The sequence below is a fragment of the Dermochelys coriacea genome, chromosome 6, assembly GCF_009764565.3.
Source record: "Dermochelys coriacea isolate rDerCor1 chromosome 6, rDerCor1.pri.v4, whole genome shotgun sequence".
Classification (NCBI taxonomy): Eukaryota; Metazoa; Chordata; order Testudines; family Dermochelyidae; genus Dermochelys; species Dermochelys coriacea.
This window is the reverse complement of record NC_050073.1, coordinates 113538763-113559318: the sequence shown is the minus strand read 5'-3', so window position 1 is coordinate 113559318 and position 20556 is coordinate 113538763. Positions and strand designations below refer to the sequence as shown.

At 40.0% G+C, this 20556-nt stretch overlaps 1 protein-coding gene across 4 annotated transcripts in view; it reads left to right on the top strand.

Annotated features, from left to right (window-relative positions):
* The window catches only part of BRF1 (BRF1 RNA polymerase III transcription initiation factor subunit), a 225665-nt gene that overhangs the window by 44267 nt on the left and 160842 nt on the right, over nucleotides 1-20556 (top strand). For all 4 annotated transcript variants that reach the window (XM_038404984.2, XM_038404982.2, XM_043517889.1 and 1 more), the window contains exon 3: nucleotides 10387-10560. In XM_038404984.2, the coding sequence (XP_038260912.1) occupies nucleotides 10387-10560 (174 nt within the window). The remainder of the gene's footprint in view (nucleotides 1-10386; nucleotides 10561-20556) is intronic.

Here is a 20556-nt window from a genome sequence, read left to right as displayed (position 1 = left end):
CAGTAACGTTTTAAAATATTCTTATAGCAAAGGTCACTAGATAGTGCTGTTACACATATTTTTACAAGTTTTTACTAGCATATAAGGAAACAGTCTTGGAATAAAATGATATAGTGGTGTTGGTCCCCTGGTAGTTTATTTGGGAGCTGTGACAAGCAACAAGGGAATTCGCTATGTCCTTAATCTCGAAGTCATTTCTTGAGGCAGAGCTGCCGCTCCCTGAAAACTGAGCGTTGATGTTTGATCGAGAGTTCGGAAAGGGATTGCCTATATGCCGTTATCTCTGTTCTAGGACTGATGTAATGTGTAAATACAATAAGTTGCACTAGTACTATATCCATACTACAGACCAGTGATTTCTTCATTGTGAAGTTGACTTACAAGGCCCCTACTCCTCTGCCAAATAGTAGCAGATATAACAATAGCTGCCTCATACATCTTTGATCAAAGGGACTTAGACTGAAGAATCATGTATGTATATATAAGTTGGAAGTAACTTTAGAATTATGTTTGCTGGATGGCATTTAGTTTAGTTACACAAGTTTCAGACTTTTGAAGGTAAGATAAATTCCAATTTGCTACAGGAGGAGACTTCTATAGAAATTCTAAGTCTCTAATGCCTGACTTTTTCGCCCTCTGTTGTTCTCTGTTCAGTGAGCTTATGGCTGTTTCCCCTATTTAGGAAGTCTTTTGACTGGGGGAAGGATCATACATAGAAAAACCAAGTTCCATTCAGTTTTCTCCAAAGCTATTCCGTATGTAGTATGAGTTGCCAGGTAGTAAGATAGCTCCATTATGTAGAGTCCTGGGAGACAAGTTACCTGGGGAAACAAGCTAGTAAGGGTCAAGCTCTGGGAATCCCATTAGGATGGGAAATCATGGGAGCTGTAAATACTTTATCAAATGGCGAGGTTTGTTGTTGTCCTTGTACTCAAACACCTGACCCATTTTTAAGCAAACATGGAGGGAATGGACCATCAATGGACAGAGACTAAGCCTAAAACACATCAGACAAATGGGTTTAAAAATAAAGAAAATTATGAGTAACTGAAAACAGGCTTATAACTGGTAATGCTCTTAAAAGTTTAAATATTGTCATTGTCATAACCACTCAGGGTATAATATATTATTTTAGATTTACACAAGTAGAAGTGAGAGCTGTCTACATTTTTCTTTTAATCAAAAATGAATTAATCAGTTATACTTCTTTCTGTCATCAATTGAACATTGTTACTGTAGGATATGAAATATCAAATGCTGGCTTTCTTTGAGCATTTTCTGATAATTAATGGATATATTTCTTGTTTCATGCTTTCTAGTTTAAAAAAAGACATTTTCTGAAATGGAAAGTGCAGCATTTCAAAAATTGATTTTTGGTGTGAGTTTTATAAATATGGATTCTCCAGTTTTTGCATTGGTGATTATTGGTTTAAACTGCAGACTAGACACCCTAAATAAGTAGTAATGATTTGCCCCTTTGCTTTTTGGTAGATCTGCTGAGTAGCAAGGAGCTATTGCTCATCCACAAATGGGGCTGAAATCTGACTTCAAAGTGAGATGCAGTTGCTCAGCACCTTTTGAAAAAGTCTCACATTTAGGAACCTAAAACTTTAGAAGCTTACCTTCAGGCACTCAGGTTTGAAAACCTTGGTCTATAACTTACGAAAATAAAAAAGCTAAAGGTGATTGATTTATATAATCATTCATCAGTCAACTGACAGCATTTTTTTTGGCTAACATTTTCAACCTAAAAAGGCTGCTTCTGAGTTGGAATTGAAGCAAAGAGAATCCTTCTTAAAAGGAAAAAAAAATTAACAGAGAATACCACAAAGCAAGTTATATAATTATATTCAAATAGGTGATTTCCTAAGAAGTTCTATTATGTTAATGAGCCTGAATGATTTTCATGATTAAATTGGAGAAAAAGAAAAAGGTTTATACAAATTCTCACATTAAATGCTTCCTTGAGACAAATACCCTGATTCCAGACCACAAGGTCATAGAGCACAACCTTGGAGCCTCATAATGGTTCTTATAATGCTACCCCAATTCACCCCAGTAAGTTGTCATCCTATATTCCATCCATTAAAGTAGACTTTAATAATGGCTATCTTCAATCTGACAATCGTATGAAGATGGGAGCTTTCTTTAATGATATCCAGTATTATATGTTTAATTCAGACAAATTGTTCTCACAACTATCCTAGGATTCATTCCCAAAGTAAATTCAGTAAAGGTTCTTCCTTCTCTCAAGCAAAGTCCAGTCCTTAGGAGCACTTGCAATCTCAGCACAGAGGAGTCTTCATCTCTGCAATGAACGCTGGTAGGCAACCACAGTGCCATCAATATATAAATTAACCAAATGCTTCTACATATTGGTCATTCCGTCTTTAGCCAGTACTGATTTTCAGCAGAAGTCTTCTCCATGCCTTACAGCCCCAGGGAATATGGAGTATAAATAATTTAACTAATTCTGGATATCCATATTTAGAGGATGATCTTGTTCTTCGAGTGCTTGCTCATGTCGATTCCATTCTAGGTGCATGTGCGCCCACGTGCACAGTTGTTGGAGATTTCTGCCTTAGCAGTATCTGTAGGGTTGGCTGCGGCACCTCCTTGACTGCCACGCTCATGCATCTGTATATTAGGCGCCACCGACCTTATGCCCTCTCAATTCCTTCTTATCACCCGTGACAGTTGGTTGGAGTGTCTTGTCTTGCAGATTGCAAAAGCATTAGCAGTTCTTTATAGCTTTTTGTTCTCTTATCTGTACATAGTTTAGTAGAGTTAGGTTAGTGTACATAGGGTCCCGGCTGGGACTTTGTCCCTGAGCGGGGCATGCTCTGCTCTCCCGGCGGCTTCGTCATGCTCGACATGCAGCTGGAAAATGCCTATCAGTGATTCCCATGACAGCTGCCTGATGTGTTTGGGGGAATCCCATAGGAAAGATAAACGTCGGATCTGTAAAAACTTTCGAACTCAAACACAGAAGGAGCAGGATATCCGCTTGAGGGCCCTCCTCATGGAGGCTGTGCTTTGCCCTGCATTGGAGCCCTCTACTGTGGACCCCATGCTGTGTACTTTGCCTTTGGTGCGGAGTGCACCAACAGCACCAGGCTCCTACCAGCACCATTCCCCCTCACTGGTGCTGAAGAAGTGGCAAAAGAAAAGGAGCCCCTGGGCACCAAAAAACAAGGGAACTGTGGGCAAAGGACCTATGTCAGGCCATGTGCCCACTTTGGGGCTTCACGGGGGTACCACTGAGGTCAGACCCCCTCAGCCCAGCCAGATTTGCCCCCAACTCCGGGAAGTGGCAGGGGTTCCCTGACCTTTTCTAGGGCCATCAGTACCTGAAGCGGCCGCAGCAGCTAAAGACCAAGTGAGCCAAGCAGCACCGCAGGTGCCGCATCAGGTGGCGGACTAGTCTAATCATGACTGGTGTGGAGAAAGTAAATAAGGAAGTGTTATTTACTCTCTTATAATACGAGAACTTGGGATCACCAAATGAAATTAATAGGCAGCAGGTTTAAAACAAACAAAACAAGTATTTCTTCACCCAACGCACAGTCAGCCTGTGGAACTCCTTCCCAGAAGATGTTTTGAAGGCCAAGACTATAACAGGGTTCAAAAAAGAATTGGATAAATTCATGGAGGATAGGTCCATCAATGGCTGTTAGTCAGGACTGGAGGGCTGGTGTTCCTAGCTTCTATTTGCCGGAAGCTGGGAATGGGTGACGGGATGGATCACTTGATGATTACCTGTTCTGTTCATTCCCTCTGGGACAGCTGGCATTGGCCACAGTTGGAAGTCAGGATACTGGGCTAGATGGACCTTTGGTCTGACCCAGTGTGTTCTTATGTTTGTTTTTCTGTTTTTTGTTAGCAGGATTAGGACTAAGGGAAGAGTAAAGACCCCGACCCCCTCCCCCTTCCAGAGAGGTCATCGATGCAAAAGTGTGGGTAGATGCAAATGAATGACAAGGATTAAATGTATTTTTATATTCAGACAGACATTATCCATATAAATGGGCTGACACTATTTTCTGTTATGGGGCATACCAGCCATGTTGAAGTACATAGGTTTCATATTACATTTTAAGAAATCTTTGCTTGGGCAGTCTGATAATCTGAAGAAATTTTGGAATTGTAATTCTGCTTAAATATGTGCCACACACTCTTTAAGCACAAATCTTTCAGTTCAAAGCAGCAACAGATAGCATTCAAGACTTGTTTGATAAATAACATCACCAGGGCACATCATTTTACAGCCAAGACTCACTGCAGTTTAGCCTGAACTTATTTTTAATCTAAGACTAACAGTTAAAAGAAAGGAAATTTAAACGTGGAGGCTGAAGCTCAGTCATTAACTTTCTCCATTGTTTACATGTAGTGAAATTCATATGTAACATCTGTAACTGCAATATCCAGTGTGATAGACCCAGGCCAGCTGGGTACAGCAGAGTAGCAGAAGGCAGATATACTGGCCACTGGACTAACAGTTTTCTGTTCCCTGACTGACCAGAGCAGGGGCTGCTCTAGGCTAATGAGAACACCTGATTCCAATTAACCTGCAAAGAGTCAGGTGAGGCCATTAAGCTAATGTGACCACCTGACTCTAATTAAGCCCCCTCTGATACTATAAGGGCTCACTCCAGTCAGGCATAGGAGAGCCAGAGGAGAGGAAATGCGGCTGAAGAGCTGGTTAATAAAGACACCCTCAAGTCATTGGTAGGGGAGCCCTAAGGTAAGGGAGAAGCAGGAGAGAAGTGGTTCAGGGAAATGTAGCAACTCTGGGAAAGGGTGGCTGCCAACAGCTGCTACCATTAGGGTCCCTGGGCCGGAACCCGGAGTAGAGGGTGGGCCCGGGTTCCCCCAACTCACCACTAAGAAACACCTCCTGAGAGGGGAAAACAGGCCCCTGTCAGGACAGGAGGCTAAACTGTTTTGTTATGAGACTGTAGGAGACTGTGGGAATTCTCTCACCAACCTCCTTGCTGGCTTATGATGAAAAGGGCTCAGTAAACTGTATCCCTGGCCCTAGAGAGAGAAGGGCTATGTGGAGGGTTGCAGTAAGCCTCTGAAGCTAGCATAAACCGCCCGGAAGCGTGGGACAAGGTCGGAGCTCTGCCACACCAGTTGGAAGGTGATAAATTAAAGGATAGAGTTTAATTATTTAATTAGGGCTTCAAGAAAAATTACCTGACACCTACTACCCTCAGGACCAAGTTTTGTGTCACCAGCCCTCTTCTGTGTGAAGGAATTGTCAGCAGTGCCCAGCTGTTCTATTATCTTTTATATATAAAATGTTCTAAATCTGTATTTAAACTTTAGACATCTTACTTTTGTTATACTTCCTTTTCCTTCCTGGCTTCCCTTCACTTTTCTTTCTTTATCTTTCCATTGTAGCTAATGTTTATCTCTTATGTAGTTTTCAGTAACTTTTTTCTTTTTTCTCATCAAACCACCCCCCCCCCCCACATCATGTTTTGTGCCTCCTCACCCATCTTATCTCAGAATCATAGAAATGTAGGTCTGGAAGGAGCCTTTCAGTCATTAAGTCCAGCCCCCTGCACTGAAGCAGGACCAAGTAAACTTAGACCCATCCCTGACAGGTGTTTGTCTAACTTGTACTTAAGAACCTCCAATGACTGGGATTCCAAAACCTCTCTTGGAAGCCTATTCCGGAGCTTTGCTATTGTTAGAAAGCTTTTCCAAATATCTAACATAGATCAACCTTGCTGCAGATTAAGCCCACTACTACTTGTCCTACCTTCAGTGGACATGGAGGATAACGTCCTCTTTATAAAAGTCCTTAACATATTTGAAGACTATCAGATTCCCCCTCAGTCTTCTTTTCTTAAGACTTAAACATGACTACTTTTTTAACCTTTCCTAGCAGGTCAGGTTTTCTAAATGTTTTATTATTTTTGTTGCTTTTCTCTGGACTCCCTCCAATTTGTCCACATCTTTCTTAAAGTGTGGCACCTAGAATTGGACACAGTACTCCAGCTCAAGCCTCACCTGTGCTGAGTAGAGTGGGACGGTTACCTCCTGTGTCTTGCGTATGACCCTCTTGTTAATACACCCCAGAATATTAAGCTTTTTTGCAAGTGCATCACATTGTTGACACACATTCAAAAAGAATTAGATCAGTTAATGGAGGATAAGCATATCAGTGGCTATTAACCAAGATGGTTTGGGATGCAGCCCTATGCCCTGGGCATCCCTAAACCTTTGACTGCCAGAAGCTGATGCTGGATGATGGGATGGATTACTTGATAATTGCCTTGTTCTGTTCATTCACTCTCAAGTGTTTGGCACTTGTCACTGCCAGAACACAGGATACTGGGCTAGATGCCCTGTTCTGTTCATTCTCTCTGAAGCACTGTCCACTGTCAGAGACAATATACTGGACCATTGGTCTGATCCAGTATAGTCGTTCTTATGTACCAGGGTGTTTTTCCCTGGACCTCTGAGGCTTCTTCATCTTTCATATCAGCCTCCATCTAGTAGGCATCTGATAAATCTGAAGACCCATGGTTTCTGTGACTTGATTGGAGGAGTATCTGTTACTCCTTTTCCTCTAGGCCCGTGGCTGCTGAGATATGGAGTGTATATCTATCTTTGTCTCAGCTATATAGCTGCTGGAGTGAGAGATATTTTTGTTGCTCCATCCTTTCTCCAGCATAAGTTTGTAGTTCCTCATTGCATAACTCCAATGCCTGACTCCTCTGCTACTGTTCCTGGTCTCCCAGACTGCTGCAGAATATAATGAACAGGATTCTTTTCAGTTTCACTGATGCCCAGAGGATTCTCAAGAACGTTGAAAGCTGATAAGGCTCATGTTAGTTTTCACTCTGCTGCAGTTTAGAAAACCTCTTACCGTCTGCACGGTCACTGGAGCTGACTGCTAGCAGACCGACGCCACTGCATCAATTTGTACGCTGTTTATATTGAAAGGTTTTACATAACATAGAAACTTAGCTTTTAGTGTTTAAAATGAAACAAAAGTTCAGATTCTGCAGAAGTTGATGGCACTTGTCTGGGAAAATTATCTATGGACAATGAGCTGTAACTGAATTTTCTTCAGTTTGCTGATTTATGAAATTTATTTTTTGTTAAATGCAATGAGGCTTATAACTTCTGTAGAGCAAGTTCTGACATTTTTGACATGGCTGAAAAATATCTTTTAAAGTCATGGGGAAAAAGCAATCTTTTCTAAAACTATCAGATCACTAGTCATAAGCAAATCTCCTTCTCTGCCTAGAACAATCTAGAAGTGACATACGTAGATGGGTGGTGGAGTAAGTGTGCAGATCAGCAGTAATGGGCCATCTGTTGTGGGAAGGGTAACAACTGACTTATAAATGGTAGACATGCATTGTAGAAATCACTAAGAATAATTATGCCATTTTAAAATGTGAATATAAATGTGATCTGATGTAAAAACACTATCCAAACAAAATAGAGAGATTAAAACCAAGCATAAATAAGCTTTGATAGGAGTGAAGAACAATGCACTGTTATGATCAATAGCTCTGTCTTGAAGTGCTTGGAGTGATTTTTTTTTTTCTTATCCTATAATGCCAGATAGCTAAGGAATACCTTTCATTAAAGATAAATGTGTGTTCACCGTTCTCACTAGCAAGACAGCCTTTCAGTTGTTTAAGGATTAAACATGTATTAATTTTATCTCAGCAGTAGAATCTTCTTGGGTGAAGAAATATCAGATAACACAACTTCTGTTAAAAATGTGCTTTCAAAATTAATCATGAACAACCTAAATTAGTTTGGATTACAGAGTAATCAATCAGCCTTTTACAGTTGAGTTTACAAATTCTGATTAACACAGCTTAGTTTGAGTAAACAGCATCAGCAGTGCATCAAGATGTGGGAAGTAGCAGGGGCTCCCCCCCACCCCCCCCCAGGGCTGGGAGCTGCAGCAGTGGAGCAGGAAGAGGCCCAGGGATGGGTCTCACTCTCTCCCTTTGCAGCACTTTGATGTCGGTGTTAGCCTGCATTTTACTATTCGAACTCCGGATGTTCTTTTCCATCTGCTTATTGATTGTATCATCCAACATCCTCCCTCTTTCCCTTACAGTCCACACATTACGCACCACTCAATTTTTTCCTTTCTCTTTCTCTTCCTTTATTTTTTCCTCACCTCTTTCTGAAGCAGTGTATCACCTTTCCCAAATGGGTTGTTTTTCCAGATCAGTGAGTGTCTTGTGCACACTCCAAACACACTCTTGTACAGTTGCTGCATTTTCGTTAATTAACAACATTATTATTTGACAATTTAGTTGGTTCTCAAATATTTATTTTTTATTTCCTAATTGCCCCAGTATCAACCTGGGCGTGGAGCTCTGTAGAGTCATTGTACTCAGCTCCTGGGGAAAAGGAGCACCTAAGTAATTGTCTCTTGGGAGTTCTTCAGGCATCAGTGTTTTTCAGAAGGAGTCGTACACAATTCTTAGACACAAGCAAGGTTGTTGATATGATGGGCTTGTAGAATGGTAGGAGTTTAAAGCAGATCCCTGAATAAAAGGGCAAGATGGAAACAAAGAGGAATGAGAAGTCTCTGGTACAAATAGAGGATGTTTTGTTGGAAGGGTGCAGGCTATGGAGAAAACACAATGGAGGGGAAGAGAGGAGATGTAAGCCAGTAAATTAATTTTGGGAGAAGACTATATTTGAATTTTTTTGGCTACCAAGGACCTGAAATTCTTGAAAAACTCCCATTAACTTCAGTTGGCTTTGGATCAGCCCCCAATAGCTTATATATTACATATCTGAAAAAACTTTGGAGATGAAACCTGTCTTGCTTCCTGTCTAATACACAAATGGGGTGAGGCATAATTGCCCAGAGCAGCTATGGGCTGATGAGCGCACATAACTCCTATTGGTGCGGAGGTGGGGTTGACATAGTTCTGTGGTTCTCTGTTTGTGTGCAACTTTCTGCTTTGCATGAGTTCCACTGAACCAGTGAGTGTCAGATTTCAGTGAGTGTCTGTACAGGAACCAAGTCAGAATTTTCTTGTTGACTTAAAGGTTTTTCAGATACTATGCACCTCCCATAACATATTGTTAGTGGTGCTTATGTAGGAAGGGCCTGATTAGTAGATGCCACAAGGTAAAGAACTACAGATATGTTAGTTTTGTGACAATTATGTTGTCACTATTGTATTGCCTTAATTGGAAAAAACTGTGGATAAGCCCTGTGGCAAATTTTACACTCACCTCATCAAATATGCTTATAAGTTTGTAGCATCTCTGTGAAATTAATGGATGCATGTTTCCTGTAAGAACATGTAGTGGAAACATCTGTCTCGTGTATTGAACTAAAGTGTGGTTTTTTTGTGTTATTGTCTGACCCATTGATTGTTAGTGAACCCAAGACTTTTTGTCATGACTTCTCCCATCTTTTCCACCAAGTCAGCCTCACATTCCCTTCTTAGCATGGTTTCCCATAGCTAGAGCTTTGAGAGAGGGCTGGACCTTGCTTTTCATGTCAGTCTTAGCAGCTGTGCCACTTCCTATCATGACTCATCTAAAGTGCCTTCACCTTAGAAGACGTGTACATTTGTTTTCCTGAATCAACATAGTTTGGCAGCTAAACCTTAAATGAAGCCTCTTCTCTGAATATGTTCAGAGGAAGGAAGTTCTACCCTATCAGTGACAACCATGAATAAGCTTCGACATAAGCTGCTCTCCTTATGGCTTTGGTGTGTTAAGGGAACCACATATTTCATCAGTTTTGGGTGAATTGCCACAAAATGTGTAATTTTTTTGCAATTAAAGTCGTGTACCACAATAAGATTTTTTTTTTTAGAAATTCATCTCTAAAGCTGACCAAGTACCAGATTCCAGCTCTTTGGGACAAGTCTTCCTCTGTTTGGAAAAGTGTCTAGCACACTTTGGATGCTATCTCATCCAAACGAAGAAGCATGGACCTACGTTTTTGATGTTTACTAATGTGGTTGCCTCAGTTCTGCCCAAATTGAGACCTAAGCCCTGATACCCTCCTCCTCCCCCCCTCCCCCCAGAGGTGCTGAGTACCAAAACTCTGGTTGACTTCAGTGGGATGCTGGGCCCCCTCTGAAAATCAGTCTGTCTCAAATTGAGTGCCCAAAAATAGTGGACACATTTGAAAATGTAAGGCATAATCTCCATGGAGCTACATGATCTAAGAAATTGTTCTATATTGAAAATAATTTACTGTATAATATGCCATCTTAGTCTTTCTTTCTTTCTTTTAATAAAACATTCTTCTCCAACAAAATGCCATGTAATTTGAATTCCTAAGCAAAGTTTTTCTGAAGTTGGTAATGGATTAATTACAAAATTGTTTTAAGAGTGGTTTTTTTTTTTTTTTTTTTTTTTTAGGGAAACGTCAAATTCATCACTTGGGAAACCAGTTGCAACTCAACCAGCATTGTCTTGATACTGCCTTTAACTTTTTCAAGATGGCGGTGAGCAAGCACTTAACCCGTGGGAGAAAGATGACCCATGTAATTGCTGCATGTCTCTACTTGGTGTGTAGGACAGAAGGAACGCCTCGTATCCTTTCGCTTTTGAGCAAACGAACGTTATTTTTTGGATCTGTAGGTAAAACATATCAGATGTTCGAAAACTTGAAAAATCACTGTTCCTGTGATGATGATAAAATTCCACTTTCAGAAAGTTAACCATCCTGTTACACTTAGGTATGTTAACAATTTCATATTAAAAAACCTTAAACTTTGGGTCACAATTTGACTCGGTACTATCACTTTAAAGCCAGCATTCATTAAAATGTTGCAAGTGTTGTCTCAGCCTTTTCTGACATTTGAAAAAGTGATATTTTACGGTTGTGAAGTGAAACTACCAAATGATGACACTAACTTTTTTTTCTTGATGGTAGTGTGGTATCTTAAAAAGTACAAAATATTGTTAATAGTATGGTTGCGATAAGCAAGCAAGCATGTTGTAGCGCTGAGTGCTGTAGCTGTCTGTGTAACAAACTGTTGATGAGTGCACTTGAAAACAAAATAAAAATTAGCTAAGTTTAAAACATCCATCTTGAAAGTGTTTCCATTTGTACGTATGCAAAATATACTGCAGTAATGGACACTTCACAAATACCTAAATTTATCTCTCCTTTTTTTCTTTAAGATAACTTCCAATGTGTTAGTCCTCTATAAAACACTAGGGTGAATAAGCCCCTACAGACAAACTCAGTCTTTTTACTTCAACGTCACAAACTTCTCTCTCTCTCTTTCCTCTTGTGGTTACCATGACATCTGGATCCTCAGAGGTGGTAGTGAGTGTGGCCATATGACTCAATAATCCATGTGGTGTTTTTTTTAATCTGTTATGTAAACATTCATTCAGTAACTAAAGTGATACTAAGAGTTCAACAGTACTGAAAAGCTCTACAGATCTGAATGGTCTGCTTTGAAAGAATGAGTTCAGGTTCTGGTGTGTAAAATGTTTGTCTTTTGCCATGTCGTTAGCTTCTTTTGTTTCAAAAACAGCAACTTGCAGTTGAGAATAAAGTCTAGTACCGGACATAAAATTAACCATCCGTCTCCCCGCCTCGGGCCTGTATCTAACCTTTTGTTTTGAAACTTGAACAATTGAAAGTTTGTAATGCAGCTTGGAAAGGCATAAATACATATATTGCCAGTTCTGAGATTACGTCCATTGAAGGGTGGTGTAGATTATTCTTGATCGGTCATATTTGTGGTCCCACTTTAGTTCAGGCGCACACCGTGTCTGGCACTGTATAAACGCATAATAAGAGGCAGACATGCCCCCAAAAGCTTTACTCTAGGAGGACCAAGAAGCAGATGAAGGGAGCAGGAGAGGGCAATGTACTAAAACAAAGTAAAGATACACGCTCGTGGGCGAAAAATACACAGTCCCACACAGACAGGCAAAGTGTGATGGCTGAAGGAAAAGGGATACCATCAAAACAAGCAACATTTATATACCATTTTAGATTCCCCCCCCCCCCCCAGATTGTTGGCTTCAAATTGTATTTAATCTTTCCATTGTCATATTGCCAGTTTTGTATAGTCGTCATAGAAGAAGAGATTTATTCAGGATTAATTTGGAGGACATTCTGTTGATAAGGAACAGCATGGAAGAAAGCACCCAGGCAAGTTTTTCAAAATGATGGATGACTGGGTGCCTCACTTTTTGTCTGCCCAACTTCAGACACCGTAAAGGGGTATTTTTTAATTATTAATTTTTTTTAAATAAATTGTTGGACACCCATCTTGAAGTTGGGCACCCAAAATCACTAGTCATTATGGAATATCTTGGCTGAAGACTGTGGACAAGTGGGCAGATGAGGCTAGTGTCATTAGTGGTGCGGAGAGGGCAGGAGGTGAGAGGATAGAACAGATATATAGGAAGTAAAAAAGCTGTTAATGGTTCAGAAGGTCAGGCCGAGAAGCTTGAATTTCATATATAGAACTGGAGGGATTGTGGGAGGGCTAGATAGAATAGATGGGAGCAATTTACAATGTCTGAGATGTGAGGGGGTGGCAAAGTTGTCATCCAACACTCCTCTTCCTGGTTGGCTGTGGTGTTGCAGCAAACTTTGCCTCAGTTTCCCTCACTATCCTTCGGCCTACTCCGGCCATAGGAGTGTCCTTGCTTTCCAAACAGATCCCTTTGTAGAATTCTGTCCCACAGAGTCATTTACAGAAATGGATACTAACCAAGCCTTCATTCCAGATAGGTTCAGTGAGCAACCATCTCATCATAGGCATTCCTCTGCTACTATATACCATCTTCCTACCTAAGTAGAGGCTTCTGTGCCTCAATCAATCCCATAGCCCAGGGACTGGAATCCTCCTTCCTTTACTCAGGGGTACAGGCAGGCTACAGCGCCTCAGGGCCCCTGGCTCCACTTAGGCTTGCAGCTTACCTGGGCAGTAGCCTGTCAGCTCTGCTGTACTGTTCTTCTCAGTCTTCTTACATACTGCTTCCCAGAGAACGGGAACTCTCTACCTCCTCTCCTCTAGATCTCCTTTCCTCAGTTGGGTTCACTCAGCTTTTTATGGAAACAAGCCCTGGGCTTTATTTCTAATTAGGCCTGCCCCACCCACCAGACTTTGCAGACTGGTTAATTGGCCTCATATTAAGCCTTTCCCAGCATGTGTGAGTGGAATACCCCCTTCACAAGGAAGGTGGTGTCTTAGAAGTATTAGGAGGAAGAAACAAAGATTTGAACAAAGCCTGGATGTGATGGTCAGGGGAGATGGAATCTGGACTAAATTATGGGTCTGGGTGGCAGGGTGGATGTTGGTGTTGTCAGCAGTTATAGCAATGAGGGAGTGGGGTTAGTTTGGGAGGAAAGGAAGAATTCAGTTTTGGCCATGTTAGGTTTAAGTTGATGGAAGAGTGTGTGTGTGTGTGTGTGTGTGTGTGTGTGTGTGTGTGTTTTATGGCTTACTTAGTAGCTTACCTCTTCTATAATGTACTTGTCATCTATGTACAAATATGTCATGAGCTAGGCTATGGGATGACCTTTTAGGAAAATTCAGGCCAGATCTAATGGTACATTGTGAGTTATAGCTGACTAGATTCCAGTCAGAAACGGATAAAGTAAAGTTGTTGTTCTCCTTGGTATGCCACGCATTTAATTTTCCTTTATTATTTAGTTAATTAATTAGAGTAACTTTTAAATTCACATAGTATGATGCAGGTTTTAAGTAACAATTTAGCAAACAAATTATGCCACTTGAAATAATCCAAACTAAAACTATTCTTTGTAGCTCCTGGGTGAATTTATCAAAATGGGTAAGATTATCCCAGGTCACTTTAATTCATTGTTCCATTTTTCATTGTTTTAATTTCTTTTCTCACTGGATATGCAAAGCTTCAATACAGCGATTATGGCCCTTTATTACATTTTTTTAACATTATTCCTTCTCCATACTAATATTTGTAAAGGAAAAGTGGCTTGCTAGTTATTATTTAAACCTGGTACTTCAGCAACATTCAGATGAACTGCTTGCAGGAACTTGTATTATAATAGCCCTCTAAAATGTATTTATACTATTGCTGTGAGCTATAAAGACATAACATAACAAATATACAAAAAGACAGTAATGGTTTTAAAAGTTCCAAAGCAGCGAATTCTGGAAAAACTTGTTATCCTACCATTAGAGCCAAATACTGAGGGGTGCTGAGCACAGCCAGCACCACTGACTTTAATGGAAGTTGCAGGTGCTTGACGGTCTCAGAATTTAGACCTTAATTTACTTCTTGGAATGGTAACAGACCTCCCTTGTTTCTCTTTAATGTTTTGAAAAGCTTTTCCACCCTTACATATTGGGTTGAATGGAAACAGAGCTTTTTAACTGTTTAGCTAAAGTTCCCGAGAGAGAGCTTTGGAAGAGTGAGACTTGGTTTTCGATAGACTTACTGGTTAGTCTGTGATCTGTACTTGGCCCAGAGGTCATTCAAAAACAAAGAGGCTTGCATAGTATTTTCCAGGTGGAATATTAATTTGCTTTAATCAAGGGATATTTCATTTAGTCAGTAATCCTTTTTGTTGTACATGAAAGCTTTTGCGAATGATGAAATATTAAACAAAACATTGCCCAACCCTACTATCCACCCTCCTGTTTTATGAATAACTTTTGTAGGGTGAATGATACATAAAGTGGCGGTGTTCTTTTTGTTTTTAAAATGTCTCTTTTTAAAATTCAATTAGTTTTCTTGAGAAAAACGTGTTCTTTGTTACAGACAAATCCCAGTCTTTTATAGAATAGTAAATATGGCCACATTATCTTTTCCTGCAGCTTTTAACCGTATAAGGTGACTTAATGGGGAATCTCTGCAAGAGTTCTCTTGTGGAGATGCCCGTGTTGTCCTGTTGAGGTGGATTAGGGGTGGGATTTTCCCCACCGCAGTAAAGTGACCCCAAGCCTGTCCTTACAGAGGTCCCATATTTCATTTGCAGCTCTGGCCCTCAATTTGCTCCCTGGTAGCGTAGATCCATAGGAGAGGGAAGGGTTCTGCATCTTCTGGTTCTGGTCACTTTTTCTGTTAAGTTCTATGGGACCAGAGAGGACAATGTCTGTCCTGCCCCAGTTCTGGCTGCCTGTAGTGAGAACTCTGATACAGGGCTGAACTACATTGGGAACTTACAGTGGCATAGCTGCATCTCTCGGGGGTGAAAAATCCCTACCCATAAGAGATGTAGCTATGTCAACCTAAGCCCAGGTATAGACAGCACTAAATCAATGGAAAAATTCTTCTGTTGACCTAGCTATAGCTTCTCGGGGAAGTGGATTACCTATGCCTATGGGAAAACACTTCCCGTCAGCGTAGGTAGTGTCTATACCAAAGCACTATTGTGGCGCCACTGTTGCGATATAAGTATAGACATACTGTGATGGGTTGGACCCCCCTTCCATGGTGCCACCTGATCTATTGGGGTCCCACTGAGCCTGCCCATTCCACAAGCCTGGACTCCCTCACCCTGTCCTGCTGCGCACGCAAACACAGGTAGGGACACATCCAGCTGTAGAATCTCAGAGTCTGCAATCAGCTCAGTGTGGGAAGTAAGCTCAGGGAATTGCCAGGCACTCAGGTGCACAACCCCTCTGGAGTGTAAACCCAAAGTTGTATTGTCTTGAGCTCAATATAGAGATCAATACAGCATGAAGTCATGAAATTTGCTCCCTCCTTTAATGTGGAGGAAGATATTCACAGAAGTGTTTAGCACCTGGGAGGTTGTGGCCCTCAGGTCCTCTAATTAAGAGATTTGTCCCTTGAAAATTTGTGGATTATTATGCTATAGTGGGACAATAATTCTTACAGGTTGTGCTGTTTTAAGGGTGGTTTCGGCTTTCCATTATTTTGGGTAATAAATTTATTAGACTTCTATGCATTAAAAAAATTAAAAGGGAAACAAGTTTCATAGGCTATAATGTCAGATTGCGATCTCCCTGTTCAAAGCTTTGTGCTAACTGCCAGTTATGGATGATGATCTGGTGTCATTGGTCAAATCATGAGGGGAGGGAAAAGCTGCTGTAAGTGCAATACTAGTAACTGATCAATTTAGGATGTGTGGTACAGCATCCTGGACATTCACATAAGGATGCTGATCTCTAGAAGTTAATAGTTTTCAAAGAAGCAGGAAAAATTTGTTTTTAAAAAGTACTAATATTTAAAAATTATACATATCAGAAGGCTGTTGCACTGCTAAATTGTCATTAACTTAAGATAGAAACTTTTGAAATTACTGGCACTGGCAATATAAGGTCCAGATTAGACAGTATTGGTGTTTACTGGCCTGTCTACTGCTGAGAAACATAGGCTTTGTTACCAAGGGATTCGGTGTACATAAGTCTCATCAATGCTTAGTCTTTTTTTTCTGCCAGCAAAGATCAAAATAACTCTACAGTTCCTGGATTGGTAAAGAGGAAATACAACAAACAAAGGAGCAGATTGTGCTCTCTGGTGCACCAGGGAAAATCTAGAGTAGCTTCACTGAAGTGTCTGTACCTGCTGTGGATTCATACCACTCGTAACTACGGTATTATTTATTTGTATTGTGTTAGTGTGTAGTTAGACAGAGTTCAAGTCACTGTTGTGCTGGGCACTGTACAAACAACAAAAAATGATTCCTGCCTGGAAGAGCCTGCATTCCAAGAATGAGAGACAGCATGTCCGTGCAGATTAATTAAAAGCTTGATTTTTCAGGATTGCTGAGTACCCACAACACTTACTGAATTCAGTGGCTGCTCAGCACATCTGATAATTAGGCTCTAGATTTATTTTTAATATCTGTAGGCTTTAAATAGATCCTTGCCAGGGTGTTAAAACATAGTTCAATATACTTTTTAATATTTAGAAATCTTAAGTTTTATGTTAAAAAGTAAATTATTAGGTTGCTTTTATTGTTAGCAGCAGCTAAATCTCTAACTCCCAGGGTTATCCCGGGAATAGCGGTATTTAATAACAGGCACTGTACTGAGCTGATGTGAGAAAATACCATTAATCTCTTTAATAGAGAGAGAATTAATTCTGAAGACAAATTCATACTGTTAACTGTTTTATATAATATGAAATCATATAGAACAGGAGCAGTAAAATCCATTGTAGTAACACCGATTAATATATTTAAATATTGTACCATAGTTGTAATTGGTGGCTCCAGAAACACAAAGCACTTCTGCTTTAATACTGTTTTAGCTAGTCATCTTCTAACAGAATGCTTCTACTTTCATTGTTTTCCTAAGTCTTATATCAATGTTTTTTCCAGCACATTTTCATATTCCTCAAAAAACCCCGCAAAAACATAGCATAGGAGCAATTTTATCCAACTTTCAGATTTGTTTAGGAAAATCTGAGTACTACATGTCATTGATATACCTGCAATTCAGAACCATTCCATATTAATAATGAAGAAATCAGACTGGAATGCAATAAAAACATTATTTAAGTTTCTAAATTAATAAAAGAAAAATATTGTATTTGTTAAAGTAGTTCACTAAGACTTAAGCTAAAAAGTTGCAAACACTTTCAGCAAAGCTTGAAAGAGGTTTAAATATTGACTTTTTTATATCTTAATGCATTCCTTTAAGTAATATATTTTTATGAAGTGTAAAGTCTAGAAGATTTGCAAGAGTACCTTTCTGACAGCAATTTGATTTCTTCAGAGGATTGTTACTAGGAACTGTCTGCATAACAGATTGCATCCAGAAATTCTGTTGGCAACACTATTAAATTATTATTTTAGTGTTTTTGTAATTTCATGCCAAGTATTCTTGCAAGTGGAGCCTTTTCACTATCTGTTTATCTTTGCACATCTGCGTCCTTTTTAGAAGACAAATAAAAACTCTCCTTTGAGTCTTAGTCAGTTTAGTTCCAGTAAGCACAGATGATGGGAGAAAAATGTGGCAAGTGTCCCTCTTTTGTGGAGAGCAAAGGAATGACCTCTGCATTGTGCCTAGTTTCAACAGTTTGGGAAATGAGTTGAAAAAATTATAAGAATTTTGATTTCCTATGCAACAGAACTTTTGTAGCAGACTGTTTGTATAGCCTTTTCTATTTTGGCTTGCTGATTAGAATAATATATTGAAACATTTAACCAAAGTGATATATGCTTTGAGTTTTGTGTATTAAGCATATTATTCAAGCTTGTAAACCTTTTAAACACCTTGGGAATAAAGTATGAATTGTAGAACTTTCACCTTCCTAGGTCAGTTGTAAGTGAATTCATTAAATTTAAAATATATTTCCAGTTTGGGAGCTACACATAGAATTATCATAGAAAGTATCAAAACATTACTGAGAATAAAGTTTAATCTAAGTGGCTACTAATTAAAATTGAGATGTATCCTGCTTCTTCTCTGTCCTGTCATCCTATTAAATAAAATTTTATGCCTATTATGCACAAACATTGAGGAAAAATCAGAGTGGCTCTGAGCTTCACTTTGGATTAAGGAAGGTGTGGTGCACTTTGGATACATGTATTTTATATCGCCACATACTGTGTATTAATATTGGAAAGCACATTTGGAATAGGCACAATTGTCTAAACAATAAGAGTGAAAAATCAGATCTTTTATTGCGCTAAAGGAATAATCTTGTATGTATATAGTGTGTCTCAAGACTGCACAATATTTGTTTTCTTCATGTGATAAACTTATTATGTGAAGGAGAAAATTCCTTATCAGAGAAAAATAATTTCCAGCAAGATGACATGGGAAGTAGGAGATACCTGAAACATGTAAGCCTTTTATCACGTACAAAACAGAAATCCAAACATTGACTCTATCTCATCTTCCTAAACTTGAGAGGAAACTTTCTCTCCTTCACCCATTTTATAGTATTTTTCCTTTTTTTTTTTTCTGTGCCCTTGGGTGGTAGTTTCAGCCTTGTCACTAAGGAAAAAATGTGTACTCTTAACTTGAGTTAACTAATGTGGTAAAATCCTAGAGAAGACAAGGCAGTTTGTAGTTTTCATAGAGGTCGGCTGTTTGAGTTAAAAACTATGGAGGAGCTTATGGCTACCCTGACGTGCTAACTTGCGTAAGAACTACAGACTGCGTTGTTTTCGTTAGGCTTTTACCTCATGTTAGCTACCTCAAGGTTTGAACGCATCTTTTTTTTTTTTTTTTTCTTGGAGTTGTGGTCTGCAGCCCCACAGCCAGTGCTGCTGTTGTGAAATGATGGTGCTTTCTGTGCTTTCCTGTTGGACTCATATGATGCAGTGTTGGTTTCCTGAGGCCTGGTCTTTACTTAAAATTTAGGTTGACATAGATACAACATTCAGGGGTGTGAAAAATCTACACCCCATAGCGACGTAGCTTTGCTGACCTAATCTCCAGTGGAGACACAGCTAGGTCAATGGAAGAGTGCTTCTGTTGACCTAGCTACTGTCACTCAGGCTGGTGGTGTTACTACACAGTTGGAAAAACCCCTTTGGTCAGCATAGGTGGTGTCTACGCTTTGGTGTCATCCTTGTATGCTTACAGCACCATAGCTATGCCGGTATAGCCCCCGTAGCGTAGACACTGCCTGTCTTAGACAGAGGGATCCATGTCTCAGCTGCTGTTTGTTGTCCTTCCAAGATAAAGCAGAATGAAAGTATCTAGTCTGTCTCAGTTTAGACTACTGCTATTGGAAACCCTGTGGGCATCAGCGAAATTGAGTATTTGGTCAATTTCACTCTGCTGCAACTCTGAAAAGCTGAGAAGGGAATCAGGCAATGAAGCAAATCACTGGAGAGGATGACCCTAAAATAGAGGTTGGAGTAAAGGTGAATTAGAGAAACCTGTTCCCCCCACTAATTGCCACCCACAAAGCAGACAGTAGGTTCTAGTGTGGAAGGAGCAAAGCATATAGAGAGTTTGAGTAGCAGCCGGACAGAGTAGTCTGTATCCGCAAAAAGAACAGGAGTACTTGTGGCACCTTAGAGACTAACAAATTTATTAGAGCATAAGCTTTTGTGGGCTACTAGCCCACTTCATCGGATGCATAGAATGGAACATACAGTAAGAAGACACACGCGCGCACACACAGAGAGAGAGAGAGAGAAGGTGGAAGTTGCTATACTGCTGCTGCTTGCAGGAGCCAGAGGAAATGGAATGTGTGTGGGGAAGCCACAAAACATGGAGCCCTCAAGTAGGGTTCAGGAACAGCAGCCTGACCAGAATCCCAGCTCCTTTTTCCTAGCACTGGTGGGGAACTTAGATTTTCAGCTCTTGACCATTATTCTTCCGGTTTACTTATCTGGTGTCTCTCCTAAATCTCTCTCTCTCTGATAGAGATGAGAGATTTGAGAGAGGTAGAAGAGAGAGAAGGAGGTAGAGCAGAAAATGTAAAGAATGAAAGAGGGAGAGAATGTAGAGGAAACAGACATAGAACACAGTGCAAGAAAATATAAGCCATGGTTTATATATTATAGGAAAGAAGAGAGAAAAGGAAGTGGAGAGAAAAGGGATAAACAGCAAGAAAGACATAGTAAGTTACATATTAAAATTTTATTAAACAGAAAATGAGCAATATAGTACAACTGGACATTCTTTAAAATAAAAGGGA